This window comes from Strix aluco, chromosome 7 (genome assembly GCF_031877795.1).
Source record: "Strix aluco isolate bStrAlu1 chromosome 7, bStrAlu1.hap1, whole genome shotgun sequence".
Lineage (NCBI taxonomy): Eukaryota > Metazoa > Chordata > Aves > Strigiformes > Strigidae > Strix > Strix aluco.
Window position 1 is genome coordinate 20,583,970 of NC_133937.1, and position 19,015 is coordinate 20,602,984.

The 19,015-nt window shown below is 41.8% G+C and overlaps 2 protein-coding genes across 3 annotated transcripts in view; one reads left to right on the forward strand and one right to left on the reverse strand.

Annotated features, from left to right (window-relative positions):
• The window catches only part of WASHC2C (WASH complex subunit 2C), a 37,729-nt gene extending 31,923 nt beyond the window's left edge, over positions 1-5,806 (reverse strand). For both annotated transcript variants that reach the window (XM_074830829.1, XM_074830828.1), the window contains exons 1-8: positions 5,708-5,806; positions 5,514-5,627; positions 4,824-4,988; positions 3,158-3,223; positions 2,302-2,475; positions 1,545-1,638; positions 1,105-1,163; positions 249-296 (exon numbers count right to left, since the gene is read on the reverse strand). In XM_074830829.1, coding sequence (XP_074686930.1) covers positions 249-296; positions 1,105-1,163; positions 1,545-1,638; positions 2,302-2,475; positions 3,158-3,223; positions 4,824-4,988; positions 5,514-5,627; positions 5,708-5,761 — 774 coding nt within the window. In that variant the 5' untranslated portion in view covers positions 5,762-5,806. The remainder of the gene's footprint in view (positions 1-248; positions 297-1,104; positions 1,164-1,544; positions 1,639-2,301; positions 2,476-3,157; positions 3,224-4,823; positions 4,989-5,513; positions 5,628-5,707) is intronic.
• A 9,000-nt stretch (positions 5,807-14,806) lies between these two features.
• LOC141925625 (beta-microseminoprotein-like) lies at positions 14,807-19,015 on the forward strand. The gene is made up of 4 exons (XM_074830036.1): positions 14,807-14,899; positions 17,039-17,138; positions 17,668-17,770; positions 18,659-19,015. The coding sequence occupies exons 1-4, from the start codon at positions 14,897-14,899 to the stop codon at positions 18,786-18,788; spliced, it is 336 nt and encodes a 111-aa protein (XP_074686137.1). The 5' UTR covers positions 14,807-14,896; the 3' UTR covers positions 18,789-19,015.

Below are 19,015 nucleotides of genomic sequence, written 5' to 3' on the forward strand. Positions count from 1 at the left end.
ATGCCATCCCATATATGCTTTGCACCTAGTGATGGCTTGCAAGCATGTCTTTAAGCCCAACCCAGGTTCAATTTCACAACACAGTGCCATCTGGCCAGGACAACCTTCCCTTACAAAGTTATACGAATCAGGCTTAGCCAAAGTTTTTAATAGTTAATTGTCTAGAGCTCTCATCTCCTCTTTGTCGCATCCTCACTGTGTCACAAGTGGAAAGTCTTTCAGGTATGTACCAGGGTGTATAACCGTACCGTCTTTTGGTCATCTTCACTAGGGTTTCCAAATTCATCATCCGATTCCTGGAACACAAGAGACCCAAAGACAAGTATCACACGTTTACTTTGTCCAGTGTTTAAGGGAGAAGGCTCAAACTCTGGAGTTGCCTATGTTTGGACATTCAGATCTCCTCACCATGACCTGACCAAGGAATTATTTCCCCACCACTGATCATCTTTATGAATGGAGCTCACTGGAAAGTCATTAATTTAGTGAAGACAGCAAGCTCCATCTGACAGTGCATTTAAGTAAAAGGAGCTTTGCTTTTGGTGTCTTTGCTCAATTAAAGTTAACTCCTCAGGAAAAAGGGAGTGCTTCCATAGCACAGTTACAAAGCAGAGACATCCTAGCTAAGGTGGCAAAACATACCAGAAATTGATAGTCCACTGCAGCAGATTTGAGGCAAAGCCTGGAAATGCATTCCTGACACCTACTTAACCTTCAAGCTTGCTCCTGTTAGTCTCCATCCCATTCTTTGTAACTGTAATTTACAACAGATTTGGTTTTCCATAAATACAATTATTGATAAGAATCTGATTTGCTTTATGAAGTGAAGTTAGACTGGAACAAAACACTTCAGTTTGAAGTATTCTACTATAATAGCAGTTAAAGCCAACACTACCTTATTGGTCCTCTGAAAAGCTGCAGAGGAAACTACTGCGTAAGAATAATGAAAAGCACATTTACCACAACTGACATAGGGAACAGACTTTGTGCAATATTATCTTGAGACCCCACGTGAAAAAGCAAGGTAGCTAATGGCCTCACATGCAGCCAAGGAGTCACAGATGCTTGTGCAAAGTAGCTGTTATTCTGTCACATGTCACTTACCTCTTCATCCTTCTCTTCACTGTCCATTACACTTCCACGATCACTATCTACTGATCCTTCTATTATAAATGAAAACAGAAAAGTTAAGATCAGACAAGATGTCTGTACACAGACCAAGGTAGTCACCAGCCATATCGACAGCAACTTTAAAAGCTTTGTGAAGAAAACTAAAAATCGGGTGGAAAAGAGCGTGGTTTGGAAGAGCTTTGAAGGCTGATGAAATTTTAGTATTTTGCATTTCTAATATACAGAGGACAAGTTACTGAGAAGTTACTGCTTTGCATACTGGATGCACGTTTTTTCCCCAGCTAATTACAGTGTGCATCTAAATGTACAAGAGCACTAGGCAGTATAACCCCATCTGTGAGTTAAAACAGACTGAAGTCTCAAATTAGGAACTAGTTACTTGCATGGGAATAAGAGGTCATGCCACTACATACCCTCACTAGAGAGATCTCCAAGGCCAACATCATCTTGTTCCATAAACTGCTGAGAGCCAATCAAGTAAGGTAAAGGCCTGTCAATATAGAGATCCTGCAAAGAGACAACGTCAGGTCTTTCTGATATCTAGGAGCAGCTCTACAATGCTGATGAAGACTGAAATCTTACACCCCTTGTTTTAACTCAAGAAAGATACAAGCTTGTTTAAAGAGAGTCACACCAGACACATGCTTCAAGTCAGCATGCACGTGGGTGGGCCAGCTGAGGTTTATTCCTTTTTAACACTGTTGAAGAACGGGGCTACTTCTATTTGTGTGGTCCCAACTTGTTTTATAGCTGTCACCTAACAGGAATATTCTTGCAAAGACTTGTGGGCATCAGTCTTATCCCAAATCCTACACCTAGGGTTCTTAATTACTAGCAGAATAAAAATCACCTATGAAGATATTGTTTGTTCCTAAAAAGCAGGAATTTAAAGGTCCCACTCCACCTCAAATTGAGGATTTCCTTTCCATGTTCACTGCCATTTAACTCTCTTTAGGGTGCCATATGTTAATGCTACTCAACTGCAAGACAAGTAGGCTACAAAAGGAATAGCTCAGCAAGAAGCACTTCTTCGGATGTACTCATCAAATCCTTTTTAGGTAACGAATACCAATTTTATACCAACACAGTGATACTGCTGACAGAAACAAAGAGCAAGTCCAACAAAGCCAAACACAACCCCATGCTCCCAGAAAGAACAAGTCTCTCCACCTTTGGCTCAAGTATCAGTTCCACCCTTTCGTTACTTTCTTCCTCTTCTGAGTCAGAGTTGCCTGCTTTGATGTCTAGCTGTTCAAATGCACTGTCCAAGACTTGCAAGCCATAATTCACTGCTTCTTGGATTTTGGGGATCAGATCAGCTTCTTTCTGTTCCCGTGTCTTCTCCTTTAGTAACAGGAATAACACATTCTCATTGCATTTTACTCAGGACTCAATCTCACTGCAACATGCATGCAAAATTGTAACTTCAAATTAGTACAATGAAAGCTTTTTCACTATAGGTAAGAGAAAGACCTTCAGAACCCTTTTTTGCTTGATTTAATTCATCTTTATCACTTGCAGAAACAGAGATGTTCTAAAACAACCACACACAGTACTATCTTATTTGTGCTCCCAGCCCATCAGGGGAACATTTATGGTATAATACACCTAGACTGTAAGATATATAAAAAGCTAAAGCTCTCTGAGTTTTTATCCCTGGGAATTGCAGTCAAATTCTGCTTCCCCAGTTCACTACCTCTGAATCCAGTAAGAAGGCCCAAGGCCTCAGTTCTCTTCCTGAAAAAACATGCATAGCCATTTGAAAATTGACACATAAGTCTTGCCTATTGGACACAGTACTGAGCTTGGGGAGGCCCTAACACATTATCATACACTGTAGTAGCCTCCAATGTTACTGTCAACTTTATGTTTGAATGACATACACCTTCCAACAGAGAAACTTCAAGGAGAAAGGAAACAGTTTGGTTTGTAAGTTGTAAATGTCCGCAAAATAAGTTTGAAAATGAGAAGATAGACAACAGGTGCAAACATACTGCCAGCACTCAAGACAGCTTAAGTTAACTACCTGCTCTGTTTTGTCTCCAACATCAGCTCTGGGAATAGGCTCTTCCACTTCTTCATCATACACTCTCTAAAAAATCAAGCAAAATTAATTCAAGTAAGAACAACATACTGCTGCGACGGCTAAACCACAGGCACCACCAACAAAATAAAAAACACTGTTAATGTGTAATTAATTACACATTAATTCATTACACATTTAAACAAAGAAGCCATGGATGATGCCAAGCATCTTCATAGCCTCCTTCATGCATTGAAGTCATCACCTTGAAGTTACCATCAGGCAGCCTCTCAACCCAACTGAGGTAATTTGAGTGCAAACGTCACTGCAGTAGTAGAAGACAAGTTGACCCTTTAACCCTCTTCACAGATTGACATGAATATGTTTAAAGGAAGCACTGTTTTATGTCCCCTAACATAAAGCTATTCTAGAAACCTTCAAAGTCAAACTTAAGTTTACTTATGGGCTATTTTCCTTTTGTTTTCTGTCATTTAGTAGCTTTCCTTCTTTAGCATTTACCCCTCTCCTGTACTTACGGAGAAGGTTCACATCCTCCCTCAGCCTGCAGTATGTTCCAATGATCCCTCCCATCTAGCTCTTTTAGTACTCTTTTGTAGGATCAACTACAAGGAGACACAAGAAGAAAAAGTCTCCCTTGAACCTGCAAGCCTAAATTCAAATCTCTCAAACACAGGTGCAGTTACCCCCTGGGAAGAGACAGATCTCTCACATTAGCTAAATTGAGAACTACAAATGAAGACCTATTTCTTTCACTTAAATTTGAGAACAAACAGCCTCAAGCACCCAAGATTTAAGACGTTTGGTACAAACTGTTCTCAGCAGAACCATTATGCTGAACAGCAAAGGTAGGCCGGAAAAGACATTGCAGCTCTGTAAAAAAAACCACACCAAACCCCACAACAGAAATCTAAATTTCCATTATGCTGCCCTCTGCCAGTATCTTTCCAATAATAGCATCATGGCTTCAGGTGAGACACACGTGACCTGAGAACAATGCTGATCAGAACAAAATACCTGATAAAATTCAGTGCTAAAAATCTTCCACAAATCTGAAAGACTATTAAGGCTCTACATCTTAATTACACAGATACTCCTAGTGATACAACATTGTAACAGGCTTTCAAGTCTAGCTTTTACCTTCTTAAAATAGTAATATTCATAAAATGGGAATATTAACCAACAAATACGCTCATCATGACCAAACGTATCAGACAACTGTCTACAGCCCAACCCCTTTAATACCAACTGCTTTTAGCATAAAATAACACCACTGGGCAAATTTACAGTATCGCGTAACATTCTTCACATTTAGACAGCCAAGTGCAGCCAAATGTTACATACACGCTACCTGTAAAGACATGCCAAGACATCCCAGAGATCCCAACTTATTCACAGTCCTCAAAATGAAACTCTGATCTCCATGTCACATATAAACAAAGAAGGAAGGTGCCTCAAAAAATGCAAAAGGGAATCTAACAATATTGGATAGTGCATCACTCACAAAGGAATTAGGACACTCTTTAACAGAAAGTGATTAAAAGGCACTTCATCTCTAACTTAACATCTGACTTGCCGAAAAGTCAAATCACTTCACCACTTCTTCCAGTAAGGGACAATACCAGTGTTTGAAGTACAAGTACATACTCACGTTCTCTATGAACTGTGTATTGGACAACATAAGAAAGTCATTGAAGACATTATGAAGTCGACAGTCTGTGGCTTTTGTTTCACTAATCAGTCCATCTACTTGCTTTTTGATTTCATGAGTCCTGGAAATGGTTTGTTGTGAGAACTCTTGCAGAAAATGCAGAAGCTGTTTACAACAGAGGAAAGCAAGAGTCAGCATTCAACTCCTTTTTCTTTTGGCACCGTTCAGGACACAGGCAGAGCTGATCGTACACTTCAACTGAGCATCAAAATAAACACAGTTTAGACTGAAGCAGCCCCGCGTACACCCAGGACCAAGTCCCATCCTACTCAGTTTGCGCTTCGTTCTGCACTTCCTTTCGGGCCAACTCCCCATTTTAGTTTTCTCGCCCGGGCCGCAGGGTTAAAGCAACGGGAGAGCCTGCCGACCCGCCGGGCCCTGACCGGGGCTGCCCTCGCCGCGTCCCGCCCGGCGGGCTGCGACCACAGCGCCCTTCCCGAGGCAGGCCGCGACCACAGCGCCCTTCCCGAGGCAGGCCGGCAGGCGACCCCCGGCCGCTGCTGGGGCCCGCCGGCGGCAGCACCGCCCCGCACACGGCCCCGACTGACACCTCCGAAGCCCCGGGGGAGGCCGCGGCCCGCACACCCCTCCGGTCCCAGGCTCAGGCCCGGGCCCGGCCGCACCGCTCACCCCCGCATCCGAAGCCAAGGACCAGCTCTGGCTGCCCTTACGGATCTCATCCAGCGACCAGGGCCGCTCCCACAGCGGCGCCGGCTCCGCCGCGTCCCGCGGGGCCCCGTTCATCTGCGGGAGAAGGACAGTGAGCCGGGAAGCCGGTAACCGTACCCGGCCCGGGCGGGCAGGCGCACCGCCCCGGCGCTCACCGTGACCGCAGGCCGCGCCGCTGCTGCCGCTGCCCCCACACCCGCCGGCGCCATCCACCGCGCCGCCCGCCCGGCGGTCAGCTGAGCGCCGTCACGGGACCCGCCGCCAGCCCCGCCCTGCGCCACGCGGCCTGCGTACCGGCAGGGCGGCAGGGGGCGCCGCGGCACCGCCGGCAGGCGCGCGGGCGGGCGCGCCCCCCCGCCTCGGGTGAACGCGAAGGCCGGAGCTGCCCAAGCGAAGACGTGTCGGGGAGGGCACCGAGGCACCGCCGCTTCCGCACGGGGCTACGGCAGCCGCAGGCCAACCCCTGCGGGGAATGGCCTAGCCCGGCAGCCCAGGAGGAGCCGAGAGACCCACCCGGTGTCCCCCGTCAGCCGTCACGGCGTACAGCCCCGCAAGGGTGGTTGAGCTGAGCTGGCTGAGCGTGCTCCCAGCTGTGTCAGGGATGCTCACGCCTTTCTGCGGGCCGTAAGGACCGTATCGCCCAGGCGAGGGGAACGGAGAACCGGATGGGAGATGGCTTCGACCGCTGCAACGGCTTCAAGGGTCTGACACCCTCGACCGAGAGACCATTCGTGATGTGTAACAGACACGTGCTCAGAGGGGCCCTACTCTACACCTGGAACAAAGTCAGGGGTGGCAGGAGTAGCAGGTTGTGGCAACACATCTGCAGCACAGCAGCATTCCCCGCTGGAGCACTGCAAGGGGGTATGCTGATGCCCAGTCTTACAAGTAGAGAGGGACCCCTTCGTCCTATTTTTCTTACAAAAGTAAGTCCAAGACTTACCTGACAAGTCAGGTAAAATCTCCTTTGATTTAAACTGGGTTAGTCTTAATAAACCCACACCAGAATTCCAGAATTTCTAGAAGTAAACACTACATACCCTAACATAAATAAATACACAGTGCAAATCACCAAACAGGGATTCACAGGCCATTATCCCTGGGCCTTTACAGGTCAAACACGCACTCTAACTTCCCCCTTTCTCACTAAGTCATTTTTTCCAAAGAATTAAAAAACCTTGTCATACCACTGTATTTCATATGTTCTTTATTATAAGTGAATTAACCAGAAAGGAAATTACAATGAAATATCTGTTCTTCCAGCTGGTAACTAAATAATTCAATGGAAATGGTCAATTTAGATCAGCCCTTTATATTAGCACATGGAGTTTATTTATTTACTGCATTTGACTGCACTGATACCACAGAAGACCTCGTGAGGAACCAGGACACTGGGTGATTTACTTCTCACTTGGGTTCTCAATTTAAATAAGAAAAATGCCCAAGATCTCCCAAGTTCTTGTGCATTGATTTTAATGGCTACATCCAGATACTTGAAGGATATTGCTAGATTAGGGACATAGAAACTTCTAAAAGCAAAGTATCATCATATTCCTTTTGTTTCTATTTTTCTGTTATTCTGTAGCAAGATACCATTACTCAACTGGCTCAGACCTTCAACACTAGTAGAATTTAAACATTTTTAATACACTGACAATAAAACAGAAATTGACAAAGTACAAGTAGAACAATATTAGCCTAGGCTAGTTTCACAACGTCTTGAGCAAGATTGTTAAAAAACACACAGATGGGATCTAAAATTATTCTCCAAGGCTTTTCATTTTGCCATAGATACTTCCTCTGCAATATTCCAAAAACCAGAAAAAATGGCCTTTGATTACTTTCCATATTCACTGAAATGTGAAATAAAATCCAAGTTCTTTGCTGATAATGCAAAGTTCTACTGGCACAGAACTTTGTGCACTACAAAACATGAGGTCTATATGTTCTATGTGTACTGATGCTGAAAAATGTAGGGTCTTACCATCAGGCAGCTTCACATCTGGGAGTCTTGCAGATTAGTTTCCACAAAAAAAAAAAAAACCAAACCACAGGAAAATACCCCAGCCAGCCACATGGAACCTGAATGTTCTCTTAGGGGAAATTGTTTATTTGTGATACATACACTAGCCTCTGAGCAGAGAGGGCTACAAATGGCACAGTAAAAATCTGCTTTCTAGAAGTCACAACCTAAACATTATGGTCAGGGTCCCAATAAAACATTTCAGTCCTAAAATTCCTTTTAGGGAGGAATTTAGTCAGGTTCCTTTTAAAGGTTAGAGAAAAGATCGCAACAAGAAAAATCACTTGCTGTTCCCCTCAGAACTTTCCAAATGAATATGCAATGTAAAGATTTCAAAAATCACATATGTCATGAGGGACTAATTTGCATATTAAGAACCAGAACACGTAAGACTGCATAGAGATGAGCTCTCTGATATCCATGCTTACAGGTATGCCTTAGCTCTGTGGCATCGCTTGCTACTTGTATGTGGCCATGAGATCTCTGTCTGTGCAGCTCAGATTCCCCAGCGCCTTCCAGAGCAGGGCAGAGTGCTTCTGGAATCAGTTTGGGGGACAAGTTCTTTCCTGCATGGCCACAAGTACAGAAGTTACAGCAGTCTGGTGTTGCTTTGTAATTCTGCCAGTCCGATGCAACTGCTCAGTCTTGTGCATTTGCAGCAGTGTGAAATGAGCCAGAGGTCTTTTGGTGGGACTCTGAAAGGCTGCAGTGAAGCTGTTTAAGGTGGGGTCAGGCAATCAGGTTACTGCTAGGCCCCTGTGGATTGCAGAGGTGGGGCAGAGTACAGGACACAAAGGGTTTGAAGAAAATATACACAAGATGGATTTGAGAAACATAGCACAAACTGCAGTTGATGCTCTCTTCTGTCAACCAGTTTCTGGAGAAGAACTAGTACAGCGTAATGGGATGCTATAGTTACTCAGACATGGTGCAAGAGGAAACAATCCTTTATGAATCTCTTCCTGGTCCTACTTCAGTCTATCTTTTGCAGTGTTGCTCCATTGTGGAAAAATCCACTGCCTATCCTGAAATTGCTTGTTAGCCCTGTCTAAAAATTTACTATCCCAGACTGCTGCTAGACCATAAATCCTGTGGTTAGTTCTGATAAGCCAACACTTAAAATTGGAGACAAGGGATGAAAGTTTGTTGCTTTAGTGTGAAAATTTGCTCACATACAGACTTGGCTTCAGGGATATGCCTGAAATTACAGCTGGCTCTGGGATTTCCCAGCTGAATTGGGGATACAGGCATAAATATGTGTCTGTAGTTTGCCTCCTCAATGTAGTAATGAAATTAGCAGTGTTTGGATTGAACAGTGGGAGCTGATCCTGGCACACTTAGGGATTTTGTGCTGTAGCAATCTGGATGGCTTTCTTCTGGCTTAGATCCCTAAGCTTTCTTCCTGCGAAACCAAGGCATGTAATGGGGACAAAAAGTAGTGGGAGGGGTACTACAAACAGTTGGAGTTATCCAGACCAAAGAGCACACTAGGACTCCTTAATCCACCAGTTTAAGCAGAGGTTGTGTTAGCCTCAAAGTTTGTTCTTCATGTCCATAAAGAAACATCTGTAATCATCAGCACAAGAAGCAATTGCAAAGCAAAGGAGGAAATCCAGTATTTAGGCTCTTGCACAAGCTGACATGGACCTGGTTCCTGGTGGGTACCCACAATAATTTCCACAGGCCCATAGGACTACACAGAACTTCTAGCAGCTGCAAAATGGCTGTAGAAGGCTAAAGGCAAGACGATGCAACCTTGAAAGTAATTTGGAGGCCAGTATTGCACATTTGTTATGTATGATCACAGCTTACTGTCTCTTCACAAATTCTGCAGAGCAGAAAGCAAACGTTTTCATTTGGCGTGGATCCTGACTACTCTCAAACCAAACAGTAGATTATTCTGTACAGAAAATATCCCTATAAACAACTTGGCCAGCTTTAAGGGAGGTATTGTGTATGCTATACCCAGTCACTGCTAGGCCATATGCAACTCTATTAAAGACAGAATGATTTCTAACACACATACACAGATTATGAAATAACAAGAAATATTCTTTATTCATACAGGATTAGAGGGGATCTCATTTTTCTCTTTTACTTTTTTTCTTTTAACTGCTTGTGTGAAGTGGCTACTAAATTTCCACTAGCATTTGTCTATGAAGAAATTACAGCTTACAGTGGACAAAGGCTTAGAGTCTTGACATGACATTCAATATAAATTTAAATATAATTATCTCTTCTTGATAATCTGGGTACTGCTATGCCATATAGCTAGCGTGGGTAATCTTTTTTTCCTGTGGATAAAAACTTTGGCAAAAGTACTGCTTTCTGTTGCCTAACACTGGAAGTGCTAACAAAAGCTTAAACAGACACAGCACTTGATTAAACTCACAAATATTTACAAGGCAAAAAATGAAAGAGAACACCACAGCCTGCTTTTCCAATAGCTAACAGAAAGTAAATATGTTTTTATAACTTTAGAACAGGATGCAAACAAAAGAAAAAGTCAAGTTACAATGAAAATACAAGCTTCTGTATCACACAGGGAAGAACCCCAACAGAGTTTGTGCATTGTTCTTAATTTTACCTGCCACTCCTTGTTCTCATGCACAGGTTGTGTTGTATGGCTTGGTACAGATATGGAGAGGTGTGGTTGTCCAAGCCCTGCAATTACCAGAAGTCCCCAGCTTCGAAGAGACAGTCCCAGCACCTGCGTTACCTGCATGCTGCAAAAGAAGTTGGGGGTGATGAGTGAAGTCAGGTCTTGAAGATGCCTCAGCCTCTGGTTTCACAGTGTAGAAGGGAGTGTCTATAGCTTGAAATAAGTACACGTGTTGACACTGGACCAGTACAGGAGCTTGAAGCCCCTAGATGTACTTCCCCTCCTGCTTGGGATTCATTGCTGGTTAATGCAATGACAGAACACACCACTTGCCTACCAGTGTATTTATTCATTTCACGGAATTCAAAATCAGCTTTCCTTTAAAATAATTAATTATAACCTGTGTCAGAAACAAACAGACTATGGTTACCCCTGTAACCTAAAAGACCTTGCTGGTATGTGCTGAGTCAAATGACTTACTGCAATAAGTTGGGCAAGTAGGAAAAAAATAACCAGAACGATAAACTCTAAAGGAACCTGGACTTGGACACACATGACTTCATTGGCTCATGGTTTCCCCCATGTGGATTTGGTCATTCTTTGATCCCAAAAGTTCATCTCTCATGGTAAAATCATGGTCTTGGAGGATGGCTGTTACCCTGGAGTTCCCTTGGTGTGGTGCAGGAGTGCTTAGTGTGTGAGGAACAGGGGAAGTTTATTCTGGGGTTCTATCTCTGAGTTCTGTGGTCCTCTACAGTCAGGTAATAATCTCTGAAGCTTGAAATCTCTGACACACTTAAGGGAGCCACCTGAAGTCACGCATCACGTCAGTATCAGATTGAAAAAAAAAAAAAATCTCCTGAATCAGTCCCATGATTTTCTACTTCCGTCTTTAGCAAAACTTTGAAACACAACTCACAGGAAATAGTGAAATAGTACTACCCTCCCACTTTTGTAAACAGGTCAAGAAATTAAACTTCTCATATTAATTAATATATTGTAGCTGATAAAGCAACTCAGAGCCAGGATGACTGTGAACTTAGGATAAAGATTAGATCCAGCAAAGCCTTTCACCAAGTGTGTGCTCGGGAGCAAGGAGTGGCTCCACCGGAGACTACCCACATGGCTAAAGCTAAGGCTATACTTAAGTGCTTTGCTTGACCCAAGTCCCTAAGATTTAATCTGAAAGCTGCAGAAGTTAACGGGAATTTTCCAACTTTCCTTAGTAGGCTTTGAACCTATTTAAGCTAAAAATTGTGTTTCCAATGTATATGAGCTTTAGTTATCTGTGTGACTTATATGCAAATATTTATCTGCACATTATATGTATGTTCTATGGAATCATCGGTGAATTTTGCAAAATACTTGTTCTCTCATTCAGTATTAATCCACGACAAGGACATTTGCCCTCTGCCTGTACAAGATCTGAAAGGGAAAGCTTTTCTGATAGAAAGTAAGAACATGGAATCATAAAATGATTTGGGTTGGAAGAGACCTTAAAGATCATCTAGTTCCAACCCCCCTGCCATGGGGAGTTGGAACTTGATCAGGTTGTTCAAAGCCCCATCCAACCTGGCCTTGAACACTGTCAGAGAGGGGGCATCCACAACTGTTCTGGGATGTGAAACCAGAGGATGTGAGCCTGGAAGTGAAACCAGAGGAATGAGGCTTTTCTTTCTCTCTCCAGCTCTAAAAACACACTCAACAAACGGCCTGGTAACAATAGATTACCTTGAACTGCAAATTGCCTGTGGGTCATGAAGGAGGATTGTGGGGACAGGACAAGGGTAAATGGCATCACCTTCCTTTCCATCATCCCAAACCAACTTGCCTTTTAGAAGGTCCTAGAGAAGTACTCTAACCACTACAAAAATAATACCATAATAGCTGGACAGGATAAACTTTTCAGAGATTTTTCCAGGTGTCAACACTTCAGAGAAAACTCTTCCTGAGAAGCTGAGAGACCAGACATGTTTAGCAGCATTCAACTGGGAAACTAGGAACGATCTAAGTATGAAATCCTTAGCAGCTGTCCTACCAACAAAGCCTTAAAAACGTTTTCTGATTTTTAGTAGTCTTGAATTCAGAAAAGGCAGACCTTCAATTCTGTGTGTTTTCATAAACCAGCTATCAGCTTCATAGGAGTATTGAAAATGATCAGAAATGGCTAAGCTGATCACAAGGATGATACATTTTTCATGGGAGGGTGTGTCAGGCAGTTTTGTCTCTCCTTACGCTATATGACAACTGATGAAAAGCGAATTAATGCAGTGCTATGGAAGCAATCATTCTTGAAAAAAGTGTATTAAAAAAAGGAACTCACTGGAGATGTAGCCAGATATAAGACTTTAGGAAGAGACTAAAATCTTTCAAAGCAAGATCTGCATATCCTCAGGCAGGAGGTTCAAAGGCACTCAGAGGAGTGTCAGCCTACCAGCAGACAACTGGCAGCACAGCTGGCAGGGCTCCGGCATCTTTATCAAGAACTCATTGACAGAAGAATAAGGTTTTTGCCTGACAAGTGCTTTGAAAACAAAACCAGTTTTGCTTTGAGCTCTCTATCAAAAACCACAAAAGAACTGGAAAATTTCCTTTCAAGCCCAGGGTGACCTTGGGATAGCAAAGCCTGAACATGGTAGGTGAAGGGAAGGGAATGCTGTAAAACTGGTGCAAGCCATAAGGTTGGTGCATATTGCGTATAGTTTCTCTACACTTGTATGAAACCCTTATATCAAGTGGTCTATGAGAAAATATAAAATCACTGCTGATAGAGTTTGCAAACAATGCTTAATGTGACAAATAATGACTAAGTCTAGTTGTCTTGATGGTGAAATAAACTATGCTTACTTAATCTGTGCTTTAGAGACTTTTTTAAAAATTTTGTATGAATAGGAAATTTTTAAAACTCTGTAAAACATAAAATCTATATTAATAACAGTGCCCCTTAGAAGAATTTAGGGATGGAAAGCAAACATTTTGTACCTAGATCAATATGGTGCTTAAGACAGAAGATGTGATCCCTAGATGTGTATATAGGAAAGGCACAATATCCTTCATAGTATATGGGGTTATTTCCACAACACTTACAAGCTTTCATAACTTGTTCTATACTCAGATTTGAAACAAAATACTGCCAGATTGGAGACTGTTCAGAAATGGGTTACAAGAATGAAAGGAAATCTGTGTTACACAGCTAAAGACCAAAAACATTGTACTCACTTGAGAGAAGTTATAAGCTGACTTGACATTTGGTAAATACAGACAAGAGGAAGATTTTGATGATAAAGTACTATTATCTAGAATGCTGGAAGCAAAGGATCAGAAAGGAAATTTATTGAATTTTCTCAATGACAAACATGACTTTCATGAAATGGAAGTTTTAAAACAGGTAGTGATTATATCAGAACAACAAAAAAGTCAGGTGTATAGTCTGTAAAATTGAATGCTTAATAACTTTTCATGAATTATGTGTTTCTTACTAAAGAATTATCAAACCTGTACATACTTCAACTTCAGCATTTCCTCCAAGAAGGTCATGGAATTATGTTATGCAATGTTTTTTTTACTCCTGCTGAATTATTTGGATTGAATACATCCAAAACCCAAATTAGTTATTGTTAGTACTCAGAAATACATGGTGCATAGGAGGAAATGAATGACAACTTTTTTTTTTTGCCACCATTCCACAGTATTTACAACTCTGTGTTTAATTTACTCTAAAAAAAAAAAAAAAAACCCACAAAATTTTTTAGCTTATAGTACAGCCAAATTTTACTGGATTTATTTGTCCAAAGTTTCTAAATGTAATCTTGAAATCATATGCCAAATTTCTGTAGTTGGTGATAAATTTCCCACAGGAACAAGTTTCAAATTGCTTGTCAGCATCTGTAACAAAGTGTTTCTCTTTAAAACATAGGTAGGGTCACAGTCTGTTATTTCATACTAAAAAAAGGTTGCAGGAGTTAAGAGAAAGCAGAGTATTTGATTAGCACTCTGAAATTTATCACTGCTTGTGAAAGTATTTTGCGCATATAAAAGTGATCATATACTCTATCACAGTTATTCAGGTCAAAGCTTGAACATTCCCACAGGAGCACAGCAAGCTTTTAATTTGAGAGGAAATCCTTATTTTAGTTGAGGAGAAAGAGAAATGTTGTAATGTGATCCAGCTTTGACTAAGATCTGAATGTTAAGAGGTTTTAATACTGGTAATGGCAAGTACCTTCAGTTATCTTACAGTGCACACTACAGGATTAAACATGAGTATGAAAAGATCTGGCAAAAGCTCCCTAAGCTATTAATACCTAGTTTCCTACTCTAAGCATATTCTAGCCCACTGATAGAAGAAATGGCCAGCGTGCATTTCTGTCTAATCACCTAACCGTACAATACTGCCTACAGCTTAGCTATCAATACTTGTATTCCATCAGAAAGGCACTTCTAATCATAATGCTCTGAAGGAATACAAAGTTCTGGGTTGAACATTTTACCCAGGTCAGTGCTCTACAGAATCAAACATTTTCTCATTGCCAGCTGGCAAAATTTCAGTGATTTCTTCAGAAATTTCAACATCACTACATTTGAGTTGAGTGAGCTTTTTTTTCCTAGACTTGAATTGCTCAACACAAAGGCACCATAAAATATTTGCTCTCACATTCCACATAAAGCACTTGCAGAATTCTGGAGACTTGGAGCTCTTTGGAAGTCAAGCATTCCACAATGGTAAGTCAAAGGTTCAGATTTTTGGTTTTTTTTTTCAAATGAGGATACAGATAGCTTTTTGCTTAAAAACTGCAAAAGAAGGATATTTAAGAGAATCACCTAGTTACACATTTTTAAATGTGTATATATTCTATTTAAACACAGCAAGATGCAAAGGCAATAAGACACCTTTGTGAAGATTACTGTCAATTTTGTTCTGTTTTGTAGTTCTTTGCAAGAAACTATACACTTATATCACTTGATTTTTCACTTGCTGTTACCCTTTTCTCAGAAATGTTTGTGAAAATATTCAGAATTTTGTAAACATTTAGGACCATGCTTTTAAAACCTGCAGATGTGAAATACAGTTTAAAATACATTCCTTTTACAATGAAAAGTGTAATACACAGCATATTTTGTCTGCATTTCTCTTTCTCTCTATCAAGTTGTGTCCTGTTTCACCTCTTCAACCCTCCAAATGTGTTTGCAGAATCTGAATCAACTGTTAGGTTATGCTAAATAGATAGAAAAAGCCTTATGGCCCACATAATCCCCAAAGGTACAGACATCAACTACTACCTTTGATGTGAATCTCAGGAATGGCGTAAGTTTTACAGAAGAGGCAGTAGTTTCTCTGATATATATGTAGATTCAAAAATACAGGGAGAAATGATCATCTACTTCTTTCTCTGCCTAAGCTTTCCTGAGGACTTGTGTATACTCAGAAAGACTTAGTTGAGCAAAATGATCTGGTATTTCATTCCACTTTCAAAGGCCATTAAAACCAGTTTGGAAGATTCTGTTCTGCAAGATGACTGGTGGCATTCCCTTTTTAAGAGAGCAAACAAGCAAAAAAAAAAAAATAAAATTATTCCTTCAAGTGCCTTGCTCACAGACTGCCCAGAACAACACAACTCTGATGTTTAACTAAGAGCTCTTGGCATCAGTGTAACAGTAATAATCTCTACCATTTCTAATAAAGGATACCGTTTCTGCCAGTGCTTCCTTACCTGTTTGATACTCTCTGTGCTCAATCTATTTACATGTGGGCCCTTTACTGCTAACGATTTGTTGCTTAGCTGACGTATCCTTTGGTTGTTCCAGCATAAAGGCAGATCAGACAGTGATTGGACACCACAAACTTCCCCTTCTGTTTCTGTTTAGGTTCAGTGGAAGGTTTGGTCTTTAGAGAGAGGAGCATGCCCAAGTTCATCAGACTAGCATTTCTAGGAATAGCAAGATAAGGACAAATGTTGCAGCAAACAAAGCATAAAACATTCATAGAAGACAGCCTAGCACAGCAAAAGAAGGATTTTAGTCTTTTCTATAAAGACATGAGTGACAGCATAAGGCCTCTGTAGAACTGGCCTATGCTGTTGCAAACACCTGAACCAGTTTGGAGGAAAACCATCACACAACTCAAGATGGATGATTAATATACAGCAAGCATGTTGAGATCGTCTGTGGAAAGCCACAATGCCCTGAGCTCACAAAGCCCTGGACAGCTGCGTAGCACAGATAGCCCCACAGATCCATGCTAAATGCATGTGGAGCCTCAGCAGAGACCAGCTGCAGTGTTACGTCCTACAACTTCAGTGAACAGGAGTTGCTTAGACAAAATGGCTCACGCACTTCTAAGCAGAATGTACAGCACTGGAATTTTGTCCTAAGATACTAATTTGTGCCTCTCTTCTCTACCCAGCCACCTACTTCAAAAACTTACTGGAATATAATTAGGTCTGAGATCTCCACTGCCAAATTTGGAGAAATTGCTGTAGCAAAATGTGAAGCAATGGGATGCTATACAGACAGTGATTAGCTAGAGGAAGAGCTAAATCTGACTCAAAGGCAATAATTAAAGCATTAATAAGTGTCTGACAGGACTTTCAAGTGTACAATACTGTTGAAGATTTTTGTGATTTCTAGAGACTGGACTTCAGCAGTGAGTGATGCTGCTGGACACATTTATCATTTTGTCTCTTCCCACCTAGGAAAAAGTCATCAATGCAGTGAAATACCTGAGTGCCCTTTTCCAACATTTTCATACACACATAAGGTTATTTCTAATTTTTGCTTCAGGTTCAGTAACTTAGCTTTTGAAAACAAAGATAATCAAAGTGGAATTAAATTCATGCCACGGGGTCTGTGTCTCTTTTACAGAAAGGCTTTCTGGCTTTCCTTGTTGCAATGGACATCATCGTGACACTGGGTGATGCATACTGCTTTTCTAAACTGAACAAGCCAGGGGAGGCTGACAAAGGTAAGAACAGGGAAGGTCCTCTCACTTGATTGTTCTGTGATAGCTTGGCTCTATGTGGAGCTGCCAGGAAGGGCTCAAAATACAAGGGAGGGGGAGACGTCAGAAAGACACGAATAGGAGGTTCCAGCACCAAGTTGCCAAAAGTAGGGAAAACCGAAGTCTTCCCCTGGACTGGGTATGGTTGCAGCAATATTATCACTATTGGTGGTAGGTTGCTGTTGGTGTTCCAGCACATGGAACTGATGCAGGAGTTGAGAGTAGTTCTGAATAAAGTCTGGTGCCAGGTGGCAGATCTGGCTGTTTGGTTGCTCTCTTTCATCCCAGATCTGCCACACTGAAACTGTCTCTAACAAGTGAAGAAGAAACAAGTTCAGGCTCTCAAAATAGTCTGGATCATAACCCAGAGAACAAAATTACTTCTACCTTACTATTGCCAAGAAAAACATTTTCAGAAAGCTTGAAATAATTTTTTTCAGCCTTTATGTGGAGGCTTAAAGAACACGTTTTGTTTTGCTGCTGTCTTATGCAGGCTGTATGCTGGATGGAAAACTATATCCCTTTGGAGAGATCTCGAGGACAGAAAATTGTTTCAGATGCAGCTGCAGCCAAGAAGCAATGCGTTGCTGCTCCCTGTAAGTTTGCACTTCTTGGTAGCATCATTGCCCATAGTAAGACCACAGCTTTCCATTTGTGGGGGATAAATGATTTTCTAAGGGCACAAGGGAGCCTTTCCTCACACGTGTCACAGAGCTAGGGCAAGCCACATACAGCTCTTGATCATTTGGATCCTCAGCTGTATTTACCTTAGCTCACTTTCTGCTGACTGGGAGTGGACACAGGCCCTTCCAGACATATCCACTTGGTGCTTGTCTTTAATTTTGAGGAACTTGTGAACCCCTCTTACACTGCAACTAAGTCTTAGCAGGGAAGGTGGGGGTAGGAAGGGATTCGTTCCACAAGGGACTTAAGTGAGGCTCCTCTAAAGGACTTATGATGATCTGAATCACTTTCCGGAGGTGCTTTTCTCCAGTGAATATGCTGACCCTAGAGTGACAAGGCTCTGCTCTGAAGTATCTATCTCCAACATCTTCCTTTCCTCTTATTCTACCTTCTCAAAGGGCCAAAATGGCTTGATTATGATCATCACCTTTGCTCAGGTGACATTCAATCTACCAGGAAACAGCTGCTACATTCTAAGCAAACTGACAGTAATGAAAAATTCATAGAGAAGACATAAACCATGCCAAGACCGTGCTTATGTCATGCTGTAGAGTGCTGTGCTAGAAATCCCTATGCAAATGCTGTGCATACTGGTACATCTACACAGTGCAGTGCAGCAAGGCATCATCTGAGGCCCTGGAATCTGTAGCTGTGTGGCACTCAAGCTAGCTTGGCTGGTCTTAGCCATAGTTTCAGAGATATCTCACTCAGCATTAGTTCAAGATATAATCACAACCACTGAAGTACTGAATCTTTTATTGCTCTGAATCTAACATTTACTTTCTCTTTGCCAATGACAGCTTTCATACTCCTATTGGTTATGACAAAGAGAACTGTAAAGTAGTTTTCAACAAGAAAAGCTGTGACTATGATGTGGTGCTGAAGAGTGACCCCTCAAAGGAGTGTGTTGTCTATTCTCGTGTGGGCTAACAACCCACCTGCTCTGAACCATCCTACAGATGCTTTGCCATCAAAGAGAAGTTCAGAGACATGGAAGATCTTGTAAGAGAGTACTTCAGCAGCTCATTTGTAATCTCCTAATTATTCTAATTCAGTATACAAGGTGCATAATCAGATACGTCTCACTTCTGTCATTGCTTGTATTGGTGTCACTGAGCTTTTTTGAATACAATAAATCCAGATGAAACATTCAAAAA

Bases quoted from the DNA above. Each gene is read 5' to 3' on its own strand.
- LOC141925625 (XM_074830036.1), top strand. The intron at 17,139-17,667 runs GTAAGAACAGGG...TGTCTTATGCAG, and splicing joins GCCAGGGGAGGCTGACAAAG to GCTGTATGCTGGATGGAAAA. The intron at 17,771-18,658 runs GTAAGTTTGCAC...TGCCAATGACAG, and splicing joins GCAATGCGTTGCTGCTCCCT to CTTTCATACTCCTATTGGTT.